A 20,747-nucleotide genomic window follows, 5' to 3' on the forward strand; every position below is an offset into this window, starting at 1 on the left:
AGAGGGGCGGTAAGTGCCTGGGGGAGGAGTTTTGGGGGCGCCTTGAGGTTTTTGGGGGGCTAGAGAGTTATTGGGGGGGGGTTACGAGTGGTTTAGAGGACCAGGAGTTGTTTTTTGGGGGGCTATTTGAGGGATAATTGGGGTCCGAGAGATGTTTGAGGGGGGTTTATGTGGATTTTTGATGTTTGGGGGGTGTTTTGTGGGGATTTTGGGGGGTCTGAGCGACGTTTGGGGGGGTCTTGTGGGGATATTTGGGGTTTAGGAGATGTTTTGGGGGGGGGTTGTGTGAATTTTTGGGGTCTGGGAGATTTTTTTGGGGGGCGTTTGTGGGGATTTTTGGGGTCTGGGGGATGTTTGAGGGGGTTTCGTGGGGATAATTGGGGATGGCAGATGTTTGGGGGGCTAGAAGGTGGTTTTGGGGGGGCTGAGGGGGGTCTGGGGTGGTTGGGGGGGCTAGAAGGTGGTTTGGGGGGTCTAGAGGGTGGTTTTGGGAGGCCGGGGGGGGGTCTGGGGTGTGTTATAGGTGCAGGATTTGGGGCTCTATGAGGCCTAACCCCCCTTTTTTTCTTCCCCCCCCCCCCACCTCCAGGTGCCCCTCGGGGGGGCTGCCTGCGCCAGACGCCCCCCCCCGAAGCCCTCGCGCAGCCCCCAGACCCGTTTATCGGCGCCCCCGCCCCCCCCCCTCGGAAAACGAAAACGAGGAGCCCGTCTACATCGAGATGGTGGGGGACGCGCGGCGGGGGGAGGGGGGGCGGGGGGGGGAGGAGCCCCCCGAGCCCCCCCAGGAGGAGCCCGAGGCCATTTACGAGGAGATGAGCTGCCCCCTCCCCATGGGGGATGGGCCTGGCCACGCCCCCCTTCCTCGGAGGCCACGCCCCTTTCCTCGCAGGCCACGCCCACAGCTCATTCACGCCCTTTGGCCACGGCCCCTCCATTCATTCACACTCTGGAAGCCACGCCCCCATCCATTCATTCACATGCTGGTGGCCACGCCCCCTCCATTCATTCACACGCTGGTGGCCACGCTCCCTCCATTCATTCAATTCCTGTTGGCCACGCCCCCTTTCATGCTGGCCACGCCCCCTTCACCCCCTCCTCCACCCAGACCCCTTGCGCAGGCCACGCCCCCCTCGTCCTCAGGCCACGCCCCCTCCCTCCCCGCCCCCATCCCCCCTCCCTTCCCCAACCTCCTGGCCCCCCGCCCCCCCCCTCCTGGCCCCCCTCCCCCCCCCCGAGGGCTCCCGTCTGCCCCTCCCCCGCCGCGAGCCGCCCCCCCCAGCCCGCGCCCGCAGCCACTCCACGCCCCTCCCCCACCGCCCCCCCCCAGCCCGGAGGGGGAGGGGGAGGGGGGGGCAGGGAGCGAGAGGCTCCACCCCCTGGGAAAAGACCCCCCCCCGCCTACGACAGCCTGAGGGGGGGGGGGGACACCAGCCCCCCAGCGCGAGGAGGAGCCCCCCCAGCGGCGGGGAGGGGGCGGCGGCGCCCCCCAGCGCAGAGGGAAGGAGGCTGAGAGTGAGTTTGGGGGGGGAGTAATCGAGTGGGGGGGGCTTAAATGAGTGGGAGGGGCTTAATAGGTGGGAGGGGCTTCTGTTTGCATTGATATGAATGGAGTGGGCAGGGCTTGATGCATGGGGAGGGGCTTAATAGGTGGGAGGGGTTTGGTTATTAAAGGGTTAAATAAGTGGGAAGGGGTGGGATGGGGCGGGGCTTAGGCTGGGAGGCGGAGCTTGAGCCGTGGGCGTGGCTTAACAAGGCAGGCAGGGCTTAAAAGGGAAACGCACATGGGTGGGGCCCGCGTGGCCATAGGTCATAATGGAGTGGGTGTGGCTTTAAGAGTGGGTGTGGCTTTAAGAGTGGCCACGCCCCCAGTGGGCGTGGCTAACCCCTCCCCCCTTCAAATACAGAGACACCAGAGGCTCCGCGGGAGGATCGAGGGGCTGGGCCTGGGGGGGCCCCGGGGGTCTCAGCCCCCCCCCTCCCCTCGGGGATCCCGGTGCGATCGGAGGCGTCGAGGGGGCGCGTGGGGCCCGGCCCCCCCTGCCAAACCTTCCCGGCCTGCGGGCGCAGCGGCGGTAACGAGGGGGGGCTCGTTAGAGGGGGGGTGGGGGGATTAATGAGGGGAGGGGGGATACGGGGGGGGCGTGGAGGAGGAGAAGAGGGGTTCAGAGGGGGTCTGGGGGGTAAATGGGGGGGGGACAGGGACTGGGGGGGGCAAATAGGGGGGGTACAGGGACCTAGAGAGGGAAATGGGGGGGCACAGGGGCCTAGAGAGGGAAATGGGGGGGCACAGGGACTGGGGGGGGCAAATGGGGGGGTACAGGGACCTAGAGAGGGAAATGGGGGTTACAGGGGCCTAGAGAGGGAAATGGGGGGGCACAGGGACTGGGGGGGGCAAATAGGGGGGGTACAGGGACCTATAGAGGGAAATGTGGGGGCACAGGGGGTTCATAGGGACTGGGGGGGGGCTCTTCCCCCTCTGACCCCCCCCTTTTTCCCCCCCCCCAGACCCCCCCAGCGGGCACCGCCTGGGCCGCTCGGCCTCCACCTCCGGGGTTCGCCAAGCTGGGGGCCCCCCCTTTTCCCGGGGAGCCCCCCCGACTCCGCGGCCTCTCTCCGGGGGGGTCCCCGCAGGTGGGGGGGCACGTTAGGAGGAGGAGGAGGAGGAGGGGGGGGTCCCGGCCCCCCCCCCACCCCCCAGCTCCCCCCCCAGCGCCCGCGGGACGGGCGGCTGCAGGAGGTGATCGATCGGAAACGCTGCGTTTGCACCGAGATCAAAGCCCGGGGGGGGCGCGGGGGGGGCCCCCTTTGTAAACAGGACAGTTTGCCCCCCCTCCCCGCACCCCCTTTTTGGAAAGGGGGGGGGGGACAGAACCCAGACAACCCCCCCCCCCGCCCCCTCCGCCTCCTCCCCCCCCCCCCACCTCCTGGGACCCCCCCCACGCGACGGCCTCACGCGGTGCTGTGGGACACGGCCATATGACTCTAACCCCCCCCCCAAAAAATAATTTTGGGGTGCCTGGTGCATCTCTGACCCCCCCCAAAAAAAATAACCCCCCTCATAATTAGGGGGGGCGGTCCTGAAACGATCAGGGGGGTTTGAAGGAAGAGGGGCCTTAAAATGGAGGAAAAGGCCTCAAAATGGCGGGTGGGGGGGCCCCTAAAATAGTGAAGGTTTCAAAATGGGGGGGGGGATGAAATAAGGGGGGGCCCCTCAAAATAAGGGGTTTGTTTCATTGAGGGGGGTCTTAAAGTATAGAGGGGGGGCCTTTAGTCCTAAAATAAAGTGGAGGAGGCTCCTTCGGTGAGGGGGGGTCTTAAGGTAGAGGGGGGAGTCCTTAAAATTAAAAGGGGGGGGCCTTAAAATTATAAGGGGGGGTCCTAGAAATGAAAAGGGGGGGCCTCAAAATCAAAATGGGGGGGTCTTTAAGATTCTAAGTTAATTGGGGGGGGGGCGACACGGCTGGGCGGGTTGGGGGGTCCTGGGGGGTATTTATGGTACTTTAAGCCCCCCCCCCAAAAAAATAAATAAAATAGGGGGGGAGCCCCTAAAATGGGGGGAAAGCCCCAAAAATGGGGTGAAAACCCCATTAAACCCTCCATAAGGGGTCCAGCCCCCCCAAAATGGGACACCCCCATTTTGGGGGGGGGCTCGGAACCCTTCAATGGATGGGATTTAATGGGGGCTTCTTCGTACAGCCATTTTTGGGGGTTTCCCCCCATCTAGGGGCTCCCCCCCTATTTATTTATGTTTTTGGGGGTCACCTTAGGATGGGGGGGGGTTATAATGTGAAATTGGGGGGTGGGGGAGGCTGAACCCCCTCTTTGGGGCCCCCCCAGCCCCTCTGTGCTCGTGTGCCCCCCCCCCCACCAGAATTGCCTTCGTCCCCACGGGGTTTGGGGGGGGGGACCCCAGATTTTTGGGGTGGGGGGGGGTCAGGGATGAAGAGGAAAAGGGGGGGGGGGTCTTTTGTAATGTGGTTCTGTGCACTATTAAAGAAAGAAGCTTCTGGAAGAGGTTTTTTTTGGGGGGGACCCCAATATTTGAGGGGGGACCCCAATATTTGGAGAGGGGGCTCAAACCCCATTACACTAGACTGGGACCCCCCCCCAAACCCCATTTCATAGACTGGGGGGAGGGGGTAGCTCCCCAACCCCTCACTCCGTAGATTTGGGGGGGGGGCAGGGTCCCCTCAAACCCGCTCCCTATAGATTTTGGGGAGCAGGAGACCCCCAAAAACCCCCTCCCTATAGATTTGGGGGGGGATAGAGACCCCCCAAACCCCCCCTCCCCATAGATTTGTGGGGGCAGGAGACATCTAAACCCTCTCCCCCATAGATTTGGGGGGGGATAGAGACCCCAAACCCCCCTCCCCATAGATGGGGGGGGGATACGAGACCCCCAGACCCCCCTCCCCATAGATTTGGGGGGGACAGAGACCCCCAAACCCCCCTCCCCATAGATTTTGGGGGGTAGGAGACCCCTCAAACCCCCCTCCCTATAGATTTTGGGGAGCAGGAGACCCCCAAACCCCCCTCCCCATAGATTTTGGGGGGGATACGAGACCCCCAAACCCCCCCCTCCCCATAGATTTGGGGGGGAAGGAGACCCTCTAAACCCTCTCCCCATAGATTTGGGGGGTAGGAGACCCCTCAAACCCCCCTCCCTATAGATTTTGGGGAGCAGGAGACCCCCAACCCCCCCTCCCCATAGATTTTGGGGAGCAGAGAGACCCCCAGACCCCCCTCCCCATAGATTTTGCGGGGGTAGGAGACCCCTCAAACCCACCTCCCCCTGGACAAAGATCTTCTCAGACTTAATCTTTTTCCACTGAAAGGGCGGGAAAGCCCCAAAAGGGCGGGAAAGCAGAGGGAGGGGGCGGAGGTGTTAATGGGGCCGGGTTCGCGCATGCGCAGAGCGAGAGGGGGAACCTGCCCTCATCCAATATGGCGGCCGGGGGGGTCACCTCCATGTTTATTATGGGAGGGAGGCGCCCCCCGTTGCCCTCGTCCAAGATGGCGGCGCCAGGGCAGCCTCAGGCCTCCCGCCTCTAGCGAAGGGTGGGGCTTAATTAGCGATGAGAGGGCTTAATTGGGAGGGAGGAGGCAATTAGGGAGGAGGAAGCTTGGTTTGGGGGGGGTTAATTAGGGGGAGAGGGGCTTAATTAGGGAGAGGTCTGGGTCTCTAGAAGGGTCTGGGGGCCTTTAGAAGGGCCCTGAAGGGCTCCAGAAGGGTCTGGGGGTTAATTAGGGAGAGTGGGGCTTAATTAGGGAGAGAGGGGCTTAATTAGGAGGGGTTTATTGGGTGGGTGGCATTAATTAGGGAGGGATTAACTTATGGAAGAGTTAATTTAGGAAAGGAGGAATTTAATTAGCAATGAGAGAGCTTAATGGGGAAGGATTTAATTGGGGGGGTGTTAATTAGGGAGGGGAGGTTAATTAGGGAGGAGGGGGAACAGAAAGGGTAAAACCAGACACAGAGCAATACAGAGACACACCCCTCTCCCCTAATTAGTGACTATTCCCTCCTAATTAGTGTAATTAGTGACCTTCCCCCCCAATTACTGACCCATTCTCTCCTAATTAGCGCCCCGAGTAATGAGCGCCCCTCCCCTTGTCATTAGTGACCCCCCCAAACACACACGCACAACAACAAAGGTGTTTCTATCAAATATAATTTAAATCAACGATAGCTCTTATATTAGAATAATTATTAATTAGAATAATTAGAATAATTAATTACAATAATAATTAAGGGGGGAGGAGGCTTCACCCACCCCCAGGCCCAACCCTGCCTCAGTTTCCCTGCTCTTAAGGCACTTTAAGGGGGGGGGGGGAGCAGGGTTTGAGGGGGGTTTAAGGGGTCCCCCTGGGGTTTGGGGGGGCCCCGAAGTTGGGGGGGGCCTGCAGGGTCTCTAGGGGATTGGGGGGCCCCCCTAAATCTTGGGGTCCCCCCCCCAGAGGGCTCGGTAGGCGGCGAGGAGCAGCGCGAGGATGAGGGCGTAGAAGAGGCCGAAGGCCGCGAGGAGCCCGGGGGGGGGAAAAGGGGGGTGAGGGGGGGCTCGGGGCTTCACCTGAGGGGGGGAGGAAAGAAATTTGGGGGGGGGGTGTCAGTGGGGGGGGCTAAACAACCCCCCTCAATGAGAAATTGCACCCCAAAAAGTGAAGGAGGGGTAAAATGGGGAGTTTTGAGGGTGGGGAGGCAGAAAAGGGGGGGTTAAGGAGAAAAAGGGGGTTTGGGGGGGTCAGAGTGTGATTTTTGGGGGGGTGGGGACTAAAATGGGGGGTCAAGGGGGTGAAAATGGGGAGAAAGGGGGAGGATTGGGGTGTTTTGGGGGGTAAAAATGGGGGTGGGAAGGGGAAAAATGGGTTTGGGGGGGTCAGAGTGTGTTTTTTTGGGGGGTGGGGGGTAAAATGGGGGGTCAAGGAGGTGAAAATGGGGGGAAAGGGGGAGATTGGGGTGTTTTGGGGGGTAAAAATCAGGGTGGGAGGGGAAAAAGGGGGGGCTGGGGGGGGAATTGAAAAATAGGGGGGGTCAGGGGTGTAAAAAATGGGAGGGGAGGGGGGTAAAAAGGGGGTTCGGGGGGGCTCTGACTCACCGGGGGGGTCCGAGGGGGGCACAGACGCGTCGCCAGGCGCCGCAGAAGCTCCATGTCCCCCAGTTCTTGGAGCAGCTCCTGGAGGTTCTAAGGGGGGGGGGATGAAATAAAGACCCCCCCAAAATCCCAGGACCCCCCCAAAATCCCAGGACCCCCCCAAAATCCCAGGACCCCCCCAAACCTTCTCAAAAGTGAATTTTCGGGGCGGGGGTTGGAAAGAAAAAGTGGGGACCCCTCCGTACCTGCTGCATCTCAGCCATCAGCTCACGGTCGTCGCAGTCGGGGGGGGCTGCAGGGATTTGGGGGGGTCCTGGGGGGGACACACATGAAGTGGGGGGGTCCTGGAATGATTAGGGGGGGGGAATTAGCAATGTTGCTAATTAGGGAGGGGTTAATGAGTTGCGGGGTGGGAGATGTGGGGGGGAAAAAGCCCCCCCCAGATTAGTGACCCCCAATTTCTGGGACCCAAACCCCCTTGAACTCCCCCAAACCCCTTGAACCCCCAAATCCTGGGACCCCCCCAGCTCCCCTTGAAGCCTCAAATCCTGAGACCCCCCCCCCCAAACTCCCTTGAACCCCCAAATCCTGGGACCCCCCCGCCCCCCTTCTCCCTGGGGTCCCCCCCAGCTCCTATAGGGAAGGAAAAGGGGGTGGTCCCAGGGATTTGGGGGTTCAGGGGGGGAACCTCAAAATTCCGGGGGGGGGACACGCTGCTGTCACCTCGTCGTCCTCGCAGCCCTCGATGAAGTCAAGGGGCTCAGGGTCACTGTCACCTCCTGGGGACCCCAAAAATGTGAGGGGGGGGTCCCCAAAACTGGGGGGAGAAGGGATTAAGGGGGTCCTGGGGTCCCCCCCGCCCCTCACCTGCCCCGTTCCGCTTCTCCCTGTGCTGCCGCGTCGGCTCCGCAAACTCCTCCGTGGACTGAAAAAAAAAAAAGAGGGTGCAGGGGGGGTGAATGAGGAGGGGGGGCACCCCAAAATCCCTCCGCCGCCCCCCCAAATCCCACCTCGTTCCCAGACCAGCGCTTGCTGCCGCTGTCGACGCTGTTGAAGCCGGAATCCAAACCTCGGCGCCGGCGGAGAGGGAGAAGCTCCTCGGCGACGCTGCGAGGAGGGGAAAAAAGGGGTGGGGGGACCCCAAAAAATAATGGGGGGGGGGTTCAGGGGGGGAATTTGAGACCCACGTACCAGGGAGGGGGAACGCGGGGCGAGGAGGAGGCTTCGAGGTGCTTGAAGATGTGGATTTTGCCTTTCAGGCAGACCTGGGGGGCAAAGAAAAGGGTTAAATGGGATTTATTTTTTTAGGGGGGGGGCCCTAAAAATCTTGTTGACCCCCCCCAAACCTGGGCAGGGGGGGATTGGAGGGGGTTGTGGTCAGTGAGGAGGGTTTGGAGGTGTCGGAGGCGTCGGAAGCTGCGGGGAATGGAGACGATGCGGTTGCAGGAGAAGTCGAGGCGGACGAGGGGCAGCTCCGAAAGTTCTGGAAGGGGAGGAAAAACAGGGATTTGAGGGGGTCGGGGCCTGGGGGGAAAGGTGGGGAGACTCAAAAAGTGAAGGAACCATCCCAAAAGGTGAAGGAACTACCTCAAAAGTTGAAGAAACCACCTTAAAAGGTGAAGAAACCACCTTAAAAGGTGAAGAAACCACCTTAAAAGGTGAAGAAACGGCCCTAAAAAGTGAAGAAACCACCCCAAAAAGTGAAGAAAAGGCACTAAAAGTGAAGAAATGGCTCTAAAAATGAAGAATCATCCCAAAAATTGAAGGAACAGCCTTAGAAAGTGAAGAAATCGCCCCAAAAAATGAAGAAATCGCCTCGAAGAATGAAGAATCGCCACAAAAGGTGAAAAACAACCTTAAAAATTGAAGAAACAACCTCAAAAAATGAAGAATAGCCTCAAAAAATGCAGAATAGCCTCAAAAAAATGAAGAATCGCCTCAAAGAATGAAGAATCGCCTCAAAAAAATGAAGAATTGCCACCAAAAGGTGAAGAAACAACCTTAAAAAGTGAAGAAACAACCTCAAAAAACGAAGAATGGCTTCGAAGAATGAAGAACTGCCACAAAAGGTGAAAAAACAACCTTAAAAATTGAAGAAACAACCTCAAAAAATGAAGAATCGCCTCAAAAAATGAAGAAACAACCTTAAAAAGTGAAGAAACAACCTCAAAAAATGAAGAATCGCCTCAAGAAAATGCAGAATCACCTCAAAGAATGAAGAATCACCTCAAAGAATGAAGAAACAACCTTAAAAAGTGAAGAAACGACCTCGAAAAATGAAGAATTGCCTCAAAGAAATGAAGATTCGCCTCAAAAAATGAAGAAACAACCCCAAAACGTGAAGGATCCGCTCAGAGAAGTGAAGAATCACCTCACGAAGTGAAGAAATGGCCTCAAAAAGGGAAGAGCGAGCCCCCAGAGGCCCCTGATCCAGCTGGAAAAGGCGGGAAAGAGGAGTCTGGGGGGACCCCAAGAAGCGGGGAGACCCCAAAATGGAGGGACCCCCCCCCCGAAGTACCTCGGGGCAGCGCCGCGAGCTGGTTTCGCCGCAGGTTGAGGTCTTTCAGGGAGCGCAGCTGCCCCACGCCCGGCGGCAGCGCCTGCAGCTCGTTACAGCTCACGTCCTGCAAACGAAGTGGGGTTAACGAGGCTGGGGAGGGGGGGGCACCCCCTTTTTATGTCCCCAAGGGGAAGATGGCAGGGAAAGGGGGGGCGGTAAGAGGGGACAAGGGGAAACATGGAGGCCTGAGGGGGAAAGATGGAGGGAAAAGGCGGGAAAGGGGGACAGAGGGGACAAGGGGGGACAGGGGGAAACACGGAGTCCTGAGGGGGACAAAGGGATGAAGGGAAAAGGTGGGAAAGGGGGACAGGGGGGAACATGGAGTCCTGAGGGGGAGAAAAAGATGGAGGGGAAAGGGGGACAGAGGGGACAAGGGGGGACAGGGGGAAACATGGAGTCCTGAGGGTGAAAGATGGAGGGGAAAGAGGGAAACATGGAGTCCTGAGGGGGATGAAGGGAAAAGGTGGGAAAGGGGGGAACATGGAGTCCTGAGGGGGAGAAAAAGATGGAGGGAAAAGGCAGGAAAGGAGGACATGGAGGGGACAAGGGGGGACGGGGGGGACAGGGTGGGACATGGAGTCCTGAGGGGAAGAAAAAGATGGAGGGAAAAGGTGGGAAAGGGGGGAACATGGAGTCTTGAGGGGGACAAAGGGATGAAGGGAAGAGGTGGGAAAGGGGGGAACATGGAGTCCTGAGGGGAAGAAAAAGATGGAGGGAAAAGGCGGGAAAGGGGGAAAGAGGGAACATGGAGTCCTGAGGGGGAGAAAAAGATGGAGGGAAAGGCAGGAAGGGGAGAAGAGGGAAACATGGAGTCTTGAGGGGGACAAAGGGATGAAGGGAAAAGGTGGGAAAGGGGGGAACATGGAGTCCTGAGGGGAAGAAAAAGATGGAGGGAAAAGGCGGGAAAGGGGGACAAGGAGGGGACAAGGGTGACAGGGGGAAACATGGAGTCCTGAGGGGGACAAAGGGATGAAGGGAAAAGGCGGGAAAGGGGGAAAGAGGGAACATGGAGTCCTGAGGGGGAGAAAAAGATGGAGGGGAAAGGGGGACAGAGGGGACAAGGGGGGAAAGGGGGAAACATGGAGTCCTGAGGGGAAGAAAAAGATGGAGGAAAAAGGCGGGAAAGGGGGACATGGAGGGGACAAGGGTGACAAAGGGGGACAGCAGGGGACATGAGGTGACGGGGGGGACAGGGGGGTGACAGGGGTGTCCCCTCACCAGCTGGCAGAGGGAGCCGAGCGCCCCGATGTTCTCCGGGAGCCGCGCGAGGCGGTTGTGGGAGGCGAGGAGGACGCGGAGGGGCAGCAGGCAGAGGCTGGAGGGCAGCGCCCGCAGCTGGTTGTGGCTGCGGAGGGGAGAACTGGGAGAACTGGGGGAACTGGGAGAAGTGGGAGGGGAAGGGGGCAACGAACTGGGAAGGGAATGGGGGAACTGGGAGGGAAAAGGGGTGACTGGGAGGGGAAATGGGGGGAACTGGGAGGGGAAATGGGGGGAACTGGGAGGGGAAATGGGGGGAACTGGGAGGGGAATGGGGGAACTAACTGGAATGGGACTGGGCTAACTGAGATGGGACTGGGATGAGGGGTCTGAGGGTCAGATAACTGGGATGGGACTGAGATAACTGGGATGGGACTGGGATGGGGGGCCAGGAGGTACCTGAGCTCCAGGTAAGCGATGGCCTGGGGGTCAGATAACTGGGACGGGACTGGGATAACTGGGATGGGACTCGGCTGGGGGGCCAGGAGGTACCTGAGCTCCAGGTAAGCGATGGCCTGGGGGTCAGGTAACTGGTTTAACTGGTCTGGACTGGGTTCTACTGGTACCTGAGGTCAAGGTGGGCGAGGGCGCGCAGGTCGGCCAGGGCCGGGGGCAGGCGGCGCAGGACGTTGTGGGACACGCTGAGCGACTCCAGCGCCGGCAGGCGGCACGCGGCCAGCGGCAGCTCCGACAGGCGGTTCCGGGACAGGTCTGGGGGGACAGAGGGACACGGGGACGTGGGGATAGAGCCAGGGGGAGGCGGGGACACGGGATAAGGACGTGGGGACGTAGGATGGGGACATGGAGGGGGACAGGGAAGGGGATACGGGGACACAGAGAGGGACGCGGGATGAGGACAGGGAGGGGGACAGGGATGGGGACACAGGGACATAGATGGGGACACAGTGACAGGGAGGGGGACTCGGGGACCCAGAGAGGGGACACGGGGAGATGGAGGGGGACACGAGGACACAGGATGGGGACACGGGGACAGGGAGACACAGGATGGGGACAGGGAAGGGGATACGGGGACACAAGAGAGGGATGTGGGACAGGGACAGAGAGGGGGACATGGATGGGGACATGGATGGGGACATGGGGACACAGGATGGGGACAGGGAGACACAGAATGGGGACATGGGGACATGGATGGGGACACAGAGACAGGGAGACACAGGACGGGGACGTGGGGAAGCAGGATGGGGAGAGGGAGGGGGACACGGGGACCCATGGGGATGGGGACAGGGACACAGCCGGGCTGGTGTGTGTGTCGTCCCCCCCCCAAATACCCGGAGGGGGAAACTGAGGCAGCGGGACCGGACCGGCCGGCTCCGCGATCAACCCGGAAGGGGGGCGCGACCACGTGACGAGGGGGGCGTGGCCAGGGGCAGGAGCGCGCGGTGATTGGCTGAGGGCGCGAAGGGGGCGTGGTCACCGCACGCAGAGCCACGCGAGTGGGCGTGGCTAACGGATCAGGGCACGGCGCTATTGGCTGCTCAGTTGCGAGGGGGCGTGGCCTATGAGGAAAGGGGCGTGGCCTCACCCGCCTGCGTGGTGTCGCTGAGGTCCCAGCGCTGCGCCGCCGCCCCCGGGAAGGCGCGCAGGCGGCGTCCGGCTAAGCTCAGGGTCCCGGAGGAAGCCGCTTCCTCCAAGGCGCGTTCCGTGCCGCCTCCTCCTCCTCCTCCCGGGGATGGAAACGGCGGCGGCGGCGGCTCCGCGGTGACCGCTCCCGCTTCCCCCGCCGCCATCGCCGCCTCCGCTCCGCGCGGCCGCTGCCGCGAGACTGAGCGCGGGGGCCAATGGGAGCGCGAGGGGGCGGGGCTTAAGCCATAAGGGGCGTGGCCATCGACCAATGGGGGCGCGAGGGGCGTGGCTAAAGCCTAAAGGGGCGTGACCATCGACCAATGGGAGTGCGAGGGGCGTGGTTAAAACCTAAAGGGGCGTGGCCATTGGTCAATGGGTGCGGGGGCGTGGCTAAAGCCTAAAGGGGCGTGGCCATCGATCAATGGGAGCGCGCCCCAGACACCCGCCCCCTTCCCCATATCCCATTTTGGGGTCCTCATCCAGCCCTCTCCCCCATTGTGGGGGGGTCCCCAGATCCCCTCCTTACCCGTACCCCATTTTTGGGGTCCCCAGCCACCCCCTGACCCCAATTTTTGGAGTCCCCAGCCATCCCCCCTCCCCATATCCCATTCTTGGGGTCCTCAGCTTCCCCCTCTCCCCATTTTTGGGGTTCTCATCCAGCCCTGACCCCAATTTTTGGGGTCCCCAGCCATCCCCCCTCCCCATATCCCATTCTTGGGGTCCTCAGCTCCCCCCCCTCCCCATTTTTGGGGTTCTCACCCAGCCCTGATCCCCATTTTTGGGGTCCCCAGCTCCCTGTATCCCATTTTTTGGGGTCCGCACTGTGTCCACGCTGTCTATCTCTGCTCCTGTATTTGCACAGAGGGGGGTGCCCAGTTTTGGGGTGCCTGGAGGAGGAATTGGGGGGGTTCAGGGGCTGCTCCGGCACGGCCGCTTGCTGAGGGTCGCCAGGACTTGCTGCTGCTGGGGGCGGAATGGGATGACGAAGGCGTCGGGGGGCAGCAGGGCAGCTCCATCCGCCCCCACGCGACCCATCAGGACGTAGCTGGAGCCTGGAAGAGATTTAGGGATGGGGTTGAGGTGGGAAATGAGGTTGAGGGCGCCCGTAGCAAGTTTGGGGATGACATTGAGCTCTAAGCGTGGATCTGATGGTGGGTTTTGAGGTTCTCCAGAGGGATCTCAACTGCTTGGATCCATGGATCTGCTGGAGGGGTTTGAGGTTCTCCAGAGGGATCTGAGCTGGTTGGATCCACGGGCTGAGACCAACGGGATGAGGTTTAACGAGGCCAAACGCCGGGTCCTGCCCTTGGGGTACAACCCTGAGCAGCTCCAGCCCAGGGAAGCGGCTGGAAAGGTGCTGGAGGAGAAGGGCCTGGGGGGGTTGGTTGAACAGGAGCCGGCAGGGGCCCAGGGGGCCGAGGGCGTCTTGGCTTGGAGCAGAAATGAGCGGCCAGCAGGGCCAGGGAGGTTCTTCTCCATCTGGTGAGACCAAACCTCGAATCCTGGGCTCAGTTCTGGGTTCCTCGCTCCAAGAAGGACCTTGAGGCTCTGGAGCGAGTCCAGAGAGGAGAACGGAGCTGGGGAAGGGGCTGGAGAACAAGTCTGAGGGCCCTGGGGGTGTTTAGCCTGGAGAAGAGGAGGCTGAGGGGCTCGTTGCTCTCTCCAGCTCCCTGAGAGGAGGTTGTGGAGAGGAGGGAGGGGGGAGGCTGAGGGGGAGCCCGGGCTGCCAATCAAAGCACGGAGGGGGCGTGGCCAGAGCCCCCGCGACCAATCAGAGGCGGTAGCGGTGCGAGGGGGCGTGGCCAGAGCTCAGGCGCCTCAAAAGGGCGGGGGGGGGGGGCCGCGAGATGATTGACAGCTGCGCGAGCCAATCAGAGGCGCGGCGCCTCAAGGAGGGGGCGTGGCCTCAAAAAGGCGGGAAGGGCGCCTCAAAAAGGCGGGAAGGGCGCCTCAGGGGTGGGGGCTCCACAAACCTCCCCCTGCTCCCCATTTCCCCCCCCTTCTCCCCATTTCCCCCCCCTTCTCCCTTATCCCCCACTTTATCCCCACCCCCCCCTTTTTCTTCACAGCCCATTTGCCCCCAAATCCTCTCCTTTCTCCCCAAATCCCCCCCATTTCTCCTCAAATCCCCCCCTTTCTCCCTAAATTGCCCCATTTCTCCTCAAATTCCCAATTTTCTCCTCAAATCCCCCCTTTCTCCCTAAATCCCCCCCATTTCTCCTCAAATTCCCAATTTTCTCCTCAAATGCCCCCCTTCTTTCTCCCCAAATCCCCCCTTCTCCCCAACCCCCCCCATTTCTCCTCAAATTCCCCCCTTTCTCCCTAAATCGCCACATTTCTCCTCAAATTTCCAATTTTCTCCTCAAATCCCCCCCCTTTCTCCTCAAATTCCCCCCTTTCTCCCTAAATCTCCTCCTTTCTCCTCAAATTCCCCCCATGTGTCCTCAAATCTCCTCCCTTCTCCCTAAATCCTCTCCTTTCTCCTCAAATTCCCAATTTTCTTCTCAAATCCCCCCCTTTCTCCCCAAATCCCACTATTTGTCCTCAAATCCCCAATTTTCTCCTCAAATCCCCCCTTCTTTCTCCCCAGATCCCCCCTTTCTCCTCAAATCCCCCTCTTTAACCCACCCCCCTTTTTCTCCCCCCACACCCCCTTTTCTCCCCCCACACCCCCTTTTTTCCCCCCCACACCCCCTTTTTCTCCCCCCACCTTTCCGCAGCACGGGGCAGAGGCGGCAGGGCAGCTGCAGACGCAGCTCGGCCCCCGCGGACGCTTGGGGGACCCCCAGCCCCCCCGATTTGTAGAGGGTGAGGACGGAGACCACGACCGAGCCCGGCTGCTGGGGGGGACCCCGCGACACCGACTGCACCGTCCCGGTCAGCGCTGAGGGGAACAACGAGGGGGTGAGACACCCCGAGAACCCCCCCAGGCACACCCCCACCCTCCCCATATCCCATTTCGGGGTCTCATCCACCCCTCTCCCCCACTATGGGGGGTCCCTAAATTCCCTCTCCCTTGCTCGTACCCCATTTTTGGGGTCCCCAGCCATCCCCAGCTCCCCATATCCCATTCTGGGGGTCCTCAGCTTCCCCACCCCCCCCATTTTGAGGGTTCTCATCCACCCCGACCCCCATTTTTGGGGTCCCCAGCCACCCCAGTGACCCATTTTTGGGGTCCGCTTCCCCATTTTTCAACCCCCTTCTCCACTTTGGGGGCCCCCTCCCCATTTTTGGGGTCCCTTTTCCATTTTTTAGCTTCCTGCCATCCTATTTGGGGTCCCCCCCCTCCATTTTTTTTGCCCCCTTCTCCATTTTCAGCTCCCCTCCCCATATTTTGGGGTTCCCCCCTCCCCGTTTTTGGGGTCCCCTCACCGAAGTCGCTGCTGCAGAAGCTCCCGTGGAGGGTCCCAGCGCGGCGGCAGCGCTGGGGGCAGGGGCTGGGGGTGCTGGGGGGGGGGTGGCGGCGCGGGAGGAATGGGGGGCGGTTTGGACCCGACGGGTTTTGGGGTGCTGGGCTCTGAACCCCGACTCCGCGTGCTGTACGAGGCCGAGAACCCATCGGCCGTCACGCTCAGATCCGACACGAACTGCACCAGGAGCTCGGGGCCCGAGGACACGATGGGGCTGGGGGAGGGAAATGGTGGGGGGGGTCACAGGGGAGCTTGGGGGGGGTCTGGGATGGGATGGGGGGGCTTGGGGGGGGGTCCAGGATGGGATTTTGGGGGTCCAGGATAGGATTTGGGGGAGTTCAGAGTGTCCAGGATGGGATTTAGGGGAGTTTGGGGGGGTCCAGGATGAGATTTGGGGTTCCAGGATGGGATTTAGGGGAGTTTGGGGGGGTCCAGAATGGGATTGCGGGGAGTTTAGGGGTTCCAGGATGGGATTTAGGGGAGTTTGAGGGGTCCAGGATGGGAACTGGGAGATTGGGGAGGTCCAGGATGAGATTTGGGGTTCCAGAATGGGATTTGGGGGAGTTTGGGGGGTCCAGGATGGGAGTGGGGGGAGTTTGGGGGGTCCAGGATGGGATTTAGGGGAGTTTGGGGGGTCCAGGATGAGAGTTGGGGGTCCAGGATGGGATTGGGGGGAGTTTAGGGGGTCCAGGATGGGATTTAGGGGAGTTTGGGGGGTCCAGGATGAGAGTTGGGGGTCCAGGATGGGATTGGGGGGAGTTTAGGGGGACCAGGATGGGATTTAGGGGAGTTTGGGGGGTCCAGGATGGGATTTGGGGGAGTTTGGGGGGTCCAGGATAGGATTTGGGGGAGTTTGGGGGGTCCAGGATGGGATTTAGGGGAGTTTGGGGGGTCCAGGATGAGAGCTGGGGGTCCAGGATGGGACTGGGGGGATTTGGGGGGACCAGGATGGGATTTAGGGGAGTTTGGGGGGTCCAGGATGGGATTTGGGGGAGTTTAGGGGGTCCAGGATAGGATTTGGGGGAGTTTAGGGGGACCAGGATGGGATTTAGGGGAGTTTGAGGGGTCCAGGATGGGAACTGGGAGATTGGGGGGGTCCAGGATGAGATTTGGGGGTCCAAGATAGGATTTGGGGGAGTTCAGGGTGTCTAGGATGGGATTAGGGGGAGTTTGAGGGGTCCAGGATGGGATTTAGGGGAGTTTGGGGGGTCCAGGATGAGATTTGGGGGTCCAGGATGGGACTGGGGGGATTTGGGGGGTCCAGGATGGGATTTAGGGGAGTTTGAGAAGTCCAGGATAGGAACTGGGGGATTGCGGGGGTCCAGGATGAGATTTGGGGGTCCAGGATGGGATTTAGGGGAGTTTGGGGGGTCCAGGATGGGAACTGGGGGTTTGGGGGGGTCTAAGATGGGATCTGGGGGGGATCCAGGATGGGACTGGGGGGCTTGGAGGGGTCCAGGATGGGATTTAGGAGAGTTTGGGGGGTCCAGGATGAGATCTGGGGGAGTTTGGAGGTTCTAGGATGAGACTTGGGGGTCCAGGATGGGATTTGGGGGAGTTTAGGGGGTCCAGGATGAGATCTGGGGGAGTTTGGAGGGTCCAGGATGAGATTTGGGGGTCCAGGATGGGATTCGGGGGAGTTTAGGGGGTCCAGGATGGGATTCAGGGGAGTTTGAGGAGTCCAGGATGGGAACTGGGGGGTTTGGGGGGGTCCAAGATGGGATCTGGGGGGGATCCAGGATGGGACTGGGGGGCTTGGGGGTGTCCAGGATGGGATTTGAGGGGTCCAGGATAGGATCTGGGGGGTCCAGGATGGGTTTGGGGGGGTCCAGGTGCATTTTGTAGAGGTCCAGGTGAGTTTGGGGGGGATCTAGCTGGGTTTGGGGGTGGGGGGTAGGCAGTTTTGGGGTGCTCTCTCTGATCTGGGGGGGCCCCTTTCCTCACCCAGGGGTCTCCTCTCCGCAGAATCTCCCCAGGCGCCTGGCGTCGTCCGTCTGTCCCCCCTCGAAGACGGCCACGTAGTCGTAGCGGCAGTGAGCGTCCCGCTCCACGTCGAACTTCCCGAACTTCAGCTCGATCACCTGACGGGTGAACCCCAAAAATCACACCCCCCCGAACCCCAAAACCCACAAAACCACCCCCCAAAATCAACCACCCCCCCCCAAAACCTTGTTCATCACGACTACACAGTCGATCCCAGCAGATTCTTCGCCTCCACCTAATTTGAGGCCTCGTTGGGGCCTCTCAGCCCCCCCCCAAATCCCTCAGAACACCCCAAAATCCCTCAAGACACCCCAAAACCCCCTCAGGGCCCCCCCAAACCTTGTCCGGCTCGGTCACGATGTGCCAGGAACAGGTGATTCCCGGCGGATAATTCTCCTCCGGCCAATTCGGGGTCTTGAGGCTCCCCTGGGGCTTCTCCAAGCGCCCCCCACAAAACTGTTGATCTGGGGAGGGGGGGGGAAGATCGAATTTGAGGGGGGGACCCCAAACTGCCTCCTTGGTTTTGTCCCAAGATCCGAGGTCCCCATTTTTGAGGATCCCTGGATCTGAGATCCCAGTTTTCGAGGATCCCACGATCCGAGATCTCAATTTGTGAAGATCCCTAGATCTGAGATCCCCATTTTTGAGGATGCCTAGATCTGAGATCCCTGTTTTTGAGGATCCCTGGACCTGAAATCTTAAGATTTTGAGGATCCCAAGGTCTGATATCCACATTTTTGAGGACTTCTAGAGCTCAGGTCCCTGTTTTGGAGGATCCCAAGACCTGAGATCCCCATTTTTGAGGATCCCTGGACCCAAAATCTTGGGTTTGGAAGATTTCTAGATCTGAGATCCCCATTTTTGAGGATTCCTAGATCTGAGATCCCCATTTTTGAGGATTCCCAGATCTGAGATCCCTGTTTTTGAGGATCCCAAGATCTGAGAACCCCATTTTTGAGGATCCCTGGACCTGAGATCTTGGTTTTTGAAGATCTCTAGATCTGAGTTCCCGTTTTTTAGGATATTTGGATCTGAGATTTCAGTTTTTGAGAATCCTTCATTCCGAGATCCCCATTTTTGAGGATCCCTGGATCTGAGATCTTGGTTTTTGAAGATCCCAATATCTCAGGTCCCTCTTTTTGAGGATCCCTGGACCTGAGATCTTGGGTTTTGAGGATCCCAAGATTCAACATCCCAGTTTTTGAAGATCCCAAGATCTGAGATCCCCATTTTTGAAGACCCCTAGACCTCAGGTCCCTGTTTTTGAGGACCCTGGCCCCGAGATCTTGCTTTTTAAAGATCGCAAGTTCTCAAGTCCCAGTTTTTGAGGATCCCAAGATTCAAGATCCCTGGTTTTGAGCATCCCTGTCCCTGAAATCTTGCTTTTTGAAGACCCCAACGTCTCCGATCCCCGTTTTCGTGCTCCCCCTTTCTCCTCACCGCTGGCCGGAGGCATCCCGGCGCTGAACCACGCGAGGAAGCCCCTCCCAGCGGTGGCCTCGTCGCTCTCCAAGCGCAGGAGCAGCCGATTCCCGGGGGCCCTCAGGGCTCCCGGCCGGATGGTCCCGCAGAACCGACCCAGCAGCGGCGCCGACGGCCCGTGGCCCCCGAACACCCAGAGGGCATCGAAACGGCACCGAGCGTCGGCCTCCAGGTCGAAAACGCGGAACGAGAGCGTCGCCACCTGCCCCTCGGGGACCTGGGGACATCGAGGACATCGAGGACATCAAGGAAAGTGCCGCCACGTGGCCCCCGAGGCCTTGGAGACACGAGGAAAGCGCCAAAGTGACTCCAGGAATCCATTTCCAGGTTGAAAATGGAGACTGAGAGCGTCACCACCTGCTCCTCGGGGACATCACTGTCACCTCCTGCCCCTCAGGGACACGGGGACGTTGGGGTAAGTGCCACCGCGTGGCCCCCGAGGCCTTGGGGACACGAGGAAAGCACCAAAGTGACTCCACGAATCCATTTCCAGCTTGAAAATGGAGACCGAGAGCGTCACCACCTGCCCCTTGGGGACCTGGGGACATCGGTGTCACCTCCTGGACACCAGGGACACACGGTTTTAGGGTCCCCAGGGGGGTTTTGGGGGTCCCCGGGCGTGTCACAGGGTCCCCAGGGACGTTTAGGGACCGTTGGAGGGGTCAGAGGGGGTTTTTGAGGTCCTTTAGGGGGGTCCCAGGGTCCTCAAAGGGAATTTGGGGTCCCCAGAGGGGGTCACAGTGTCCCCGGGGGGGTTTTGGGGTCCCTTGAGGGGGTCACGGGGCGGGGGTTGGGGTCCCCAGAGTTTGGGGGTGCCGGGGGGGTGTTTTTGGGGTGCATGGGGGGGGATTTGGGGGGGTCGGTACCTCGATGGTCCAGGTGCAGTTGCTGAGGGGGGGGTAGGGGCGGGGGAAGCCCTCGCTGGCGATGAACCCCGAGTCCCCCCGGAACTGCCCCCCACACGGGAACCACGGCCTGAGGGGGGAAACCAGTATGGGGGGGGAACTGGGATTGGGGGGGGGGGAACTGGGATATGGGGGGGGTAAATGGGATTGGGGGGGGAACTGGGATATGGGGGGGGGAAATGGGATTGGGGCGCGGGAACTGGGATACAGGGGGGGAACTGGGATACAGGGGGGGGGCAACTGGGATATGGGGGGGGAACTGGGATATGGGGGGTGGAAATGGGATTGGGGGGGGAAACCAGTATGGGGGGGGAACTGGGAATGGGGGGGGAATTGGGATATGGAGGGGGGAAACTGGGATATGTGGGGGGAACTGGGATTGGGGGGGGGAAACCAGTATGGGGACGGGGAACTGGGATATAGGGGGGAACTGGGATATGGGGGGGGGAAACCAGTATGGGGGGGAACTGGGATTGGGAGGGGAACTGGGATGGGGGGGGAAACTGGTAATTAGAGGGGGAAACCAGTATGGATTGGGGGGGGTCCCAGTTCAGGAGGTGTCCGGGGGGGGGGGTTAAAGGGACCAGGGGGGACACAGAATGGGGGAGGGGGTCCCAGTTTGGAGAGGGGGGAGTGGGATGAGGGGGTGTCAGGGATAAGGACGGGGGGGACAGGGGGTCCTGGGGGGATCCCAGGGATTAAGGGGGGGGGGTGTCCCCGTTTCCAGGTGTCCCGGGGGGGTGGGGGGGGTTACCAGGAGCCGTTGTGGCGGGTGCCGGGTTGGGGGGTCGTTCCCTGCGCCCCCCCCGGGCCCCTCAGGGCGCTGAGGAGCAGCAGCAGGACAGGGCCCATGGCGGGAGTGGCGCTGGCCACGCCCCTTGTGGGCGGGACCACCGCAAATCACGCCCACTCCCACCCTTATATGGTGCGTGGGGGCGTGGCCTCCAACAACCCTCCATCCTTATATGGAGGG

At 60.6% G+C, this 20,747-nt stretch overlaps 3 protein-coding genes across 3 annotated transcripts; 1 reads left to right on the top strand and 2 right to left on the bottom strand.

Moving 5' to 3' along the window:
• The first annotated feature begins 594 nt into the window (after window positions 1–594).
• LOC138734693 (basic salivary proline-rich protein 1-like) lies at window positions 595–3,178 on the top strand. Its single transcript, XM_069882477.1, has 3 exons — window positions 595–1,512; window positions 1,905–2,072; window positions 2,506–3,178. Exons 1-3 carry the CDS (start codon window positions 838–840, stop codon window positions 2,809–2,811), a joined length of 1,149 nt encoding a protein of 382 aa, XP_069738578.1. The 5' UTR covers window positions 595–837; the 3' UTR covers window positions 2,812–3,178.
• A 2,478-nt stretch (window positions 3,179–5,656) lies between these two features.
• LRCH4 (leucine rich repeats and calponin homology domain containing 4) lies at window positions 5,657–12,181 on the bottom strand. The gene is made up of 12 exons (XM_069882475.1): window positions 11,954–12,181; window positions 10,977–11,121; window positions 10,372–10,498; window positions 9,112–9,217; window positions 7,940–8,076; window positions 7,785–7,858; window positions 7,604–7,700; window positions 7,461–7,518; window positions 7,317–7,372; window positions 6,839–6,937; window positions 6,597–6,683; window positions 5,657–6,071 (listed from the first exon to the last, which is right to left on the bottom strand). The coding sequence occupies exons 1-12, from the start codon at window positions 12,156–12,158 to the stop codon at window positions 5,934–5,936; spliced, it is 1,329 nt and encodes a 442-aa protein (XP_069738576.1). The 5' UTR covers window positions 12,159–12,181; the 3' UTR covers window positions 5,657–5,933.
• A 643-nt stretch (window positions 12,182–12,824) lies between these two features.
• On the bottom strand, window positions 12,825–20,701 carry PCOLCE (procollagen C-endopeptidase enhancer). Its single transcript, XM_069882476.1, is given in 9 exon segments — window positions 12,825–13,046; window positions 14,705–14,878; window positions 15,367–15,512; window positions 15,514–15,618; window positions 17,349–17,485; window positions 17,727–17,851; window positions 18,828–19,086; window positions 19,736–19,844; window positions 20,529–20,701. Coding segments are annotated over 9 exon segments (1,296 nt in total). The 5' UTR covers window positions 20,627–20,701; the 3' UTR covers window positions 12,825–12,903.
• Between the last annotated feature and the right edge of the window lie 46 nt (window positions 20,702–20,747).

This window comes from Phaenicophaeus curvirostris, unplaced genomic scaffold, assembly GCF_032191515.1.
Source record: "Phaenicophaeus curvirostris isolate KB17595 unplaced genomic scaffold, BPBGC_Pcur_1.0 scaffold_153, whole genome shotgun sequence".
NCBI classification, from domain to species: domain Eukaryota; kingdom Metazoa; phylum Chordata; class Aves; order Cuculiformes; family Cuculidae; genus Phaenicophaeus; species Phaenicophaeus curvirostris.

Bases quoted from the DNA above. Each gene is read 5' to 3' on its own strand.
- LOC138734693 (XM_069882477.1), top strand. From the start codon at position 838: ATGGGCCTGGCCACGCCCCCCTTCCTCGGAGGCCACGCCCCTTTCCTC. The intron at 1,513-1,904 runs GTGAGTTTGGGG...CTTCAAATACAG, and splicing joins CAGAGGGAAGGAGGCTGAGA to AGACACCAGAGGCTCCGCGG. The intron at 2,073-2,505 runs GTAACGAGGGGG...CCCCCCCCCCAG, and splicing joins GGCCTGCGGGCGCAGCGGCG to ACCCCCCCAGCGGGCACCGC.
- LRCH4 (XM_069882475.1), bottom strand. From the start codon at position 12,158: ATGGCGGCGGGGGAAGCGGGAGCGGTCACCGCGGAGCCGCCGCCGCCG. The intron at 10,499-10,976 runs GTACCAGTAGAA...TCCCCTCCGCAG, and splicing joins CTCGCCCACCTTGACCTCAG to CCACAACCAGCTGCGGGCGC. The intron at 7,373-7,460 runs GTGAGGGGCGGG...TGGGGTCCCCAG, and splicing joins GGAGAAGCGGAACGGGGCAG to GAGGTGACAGTGACCCTGAG.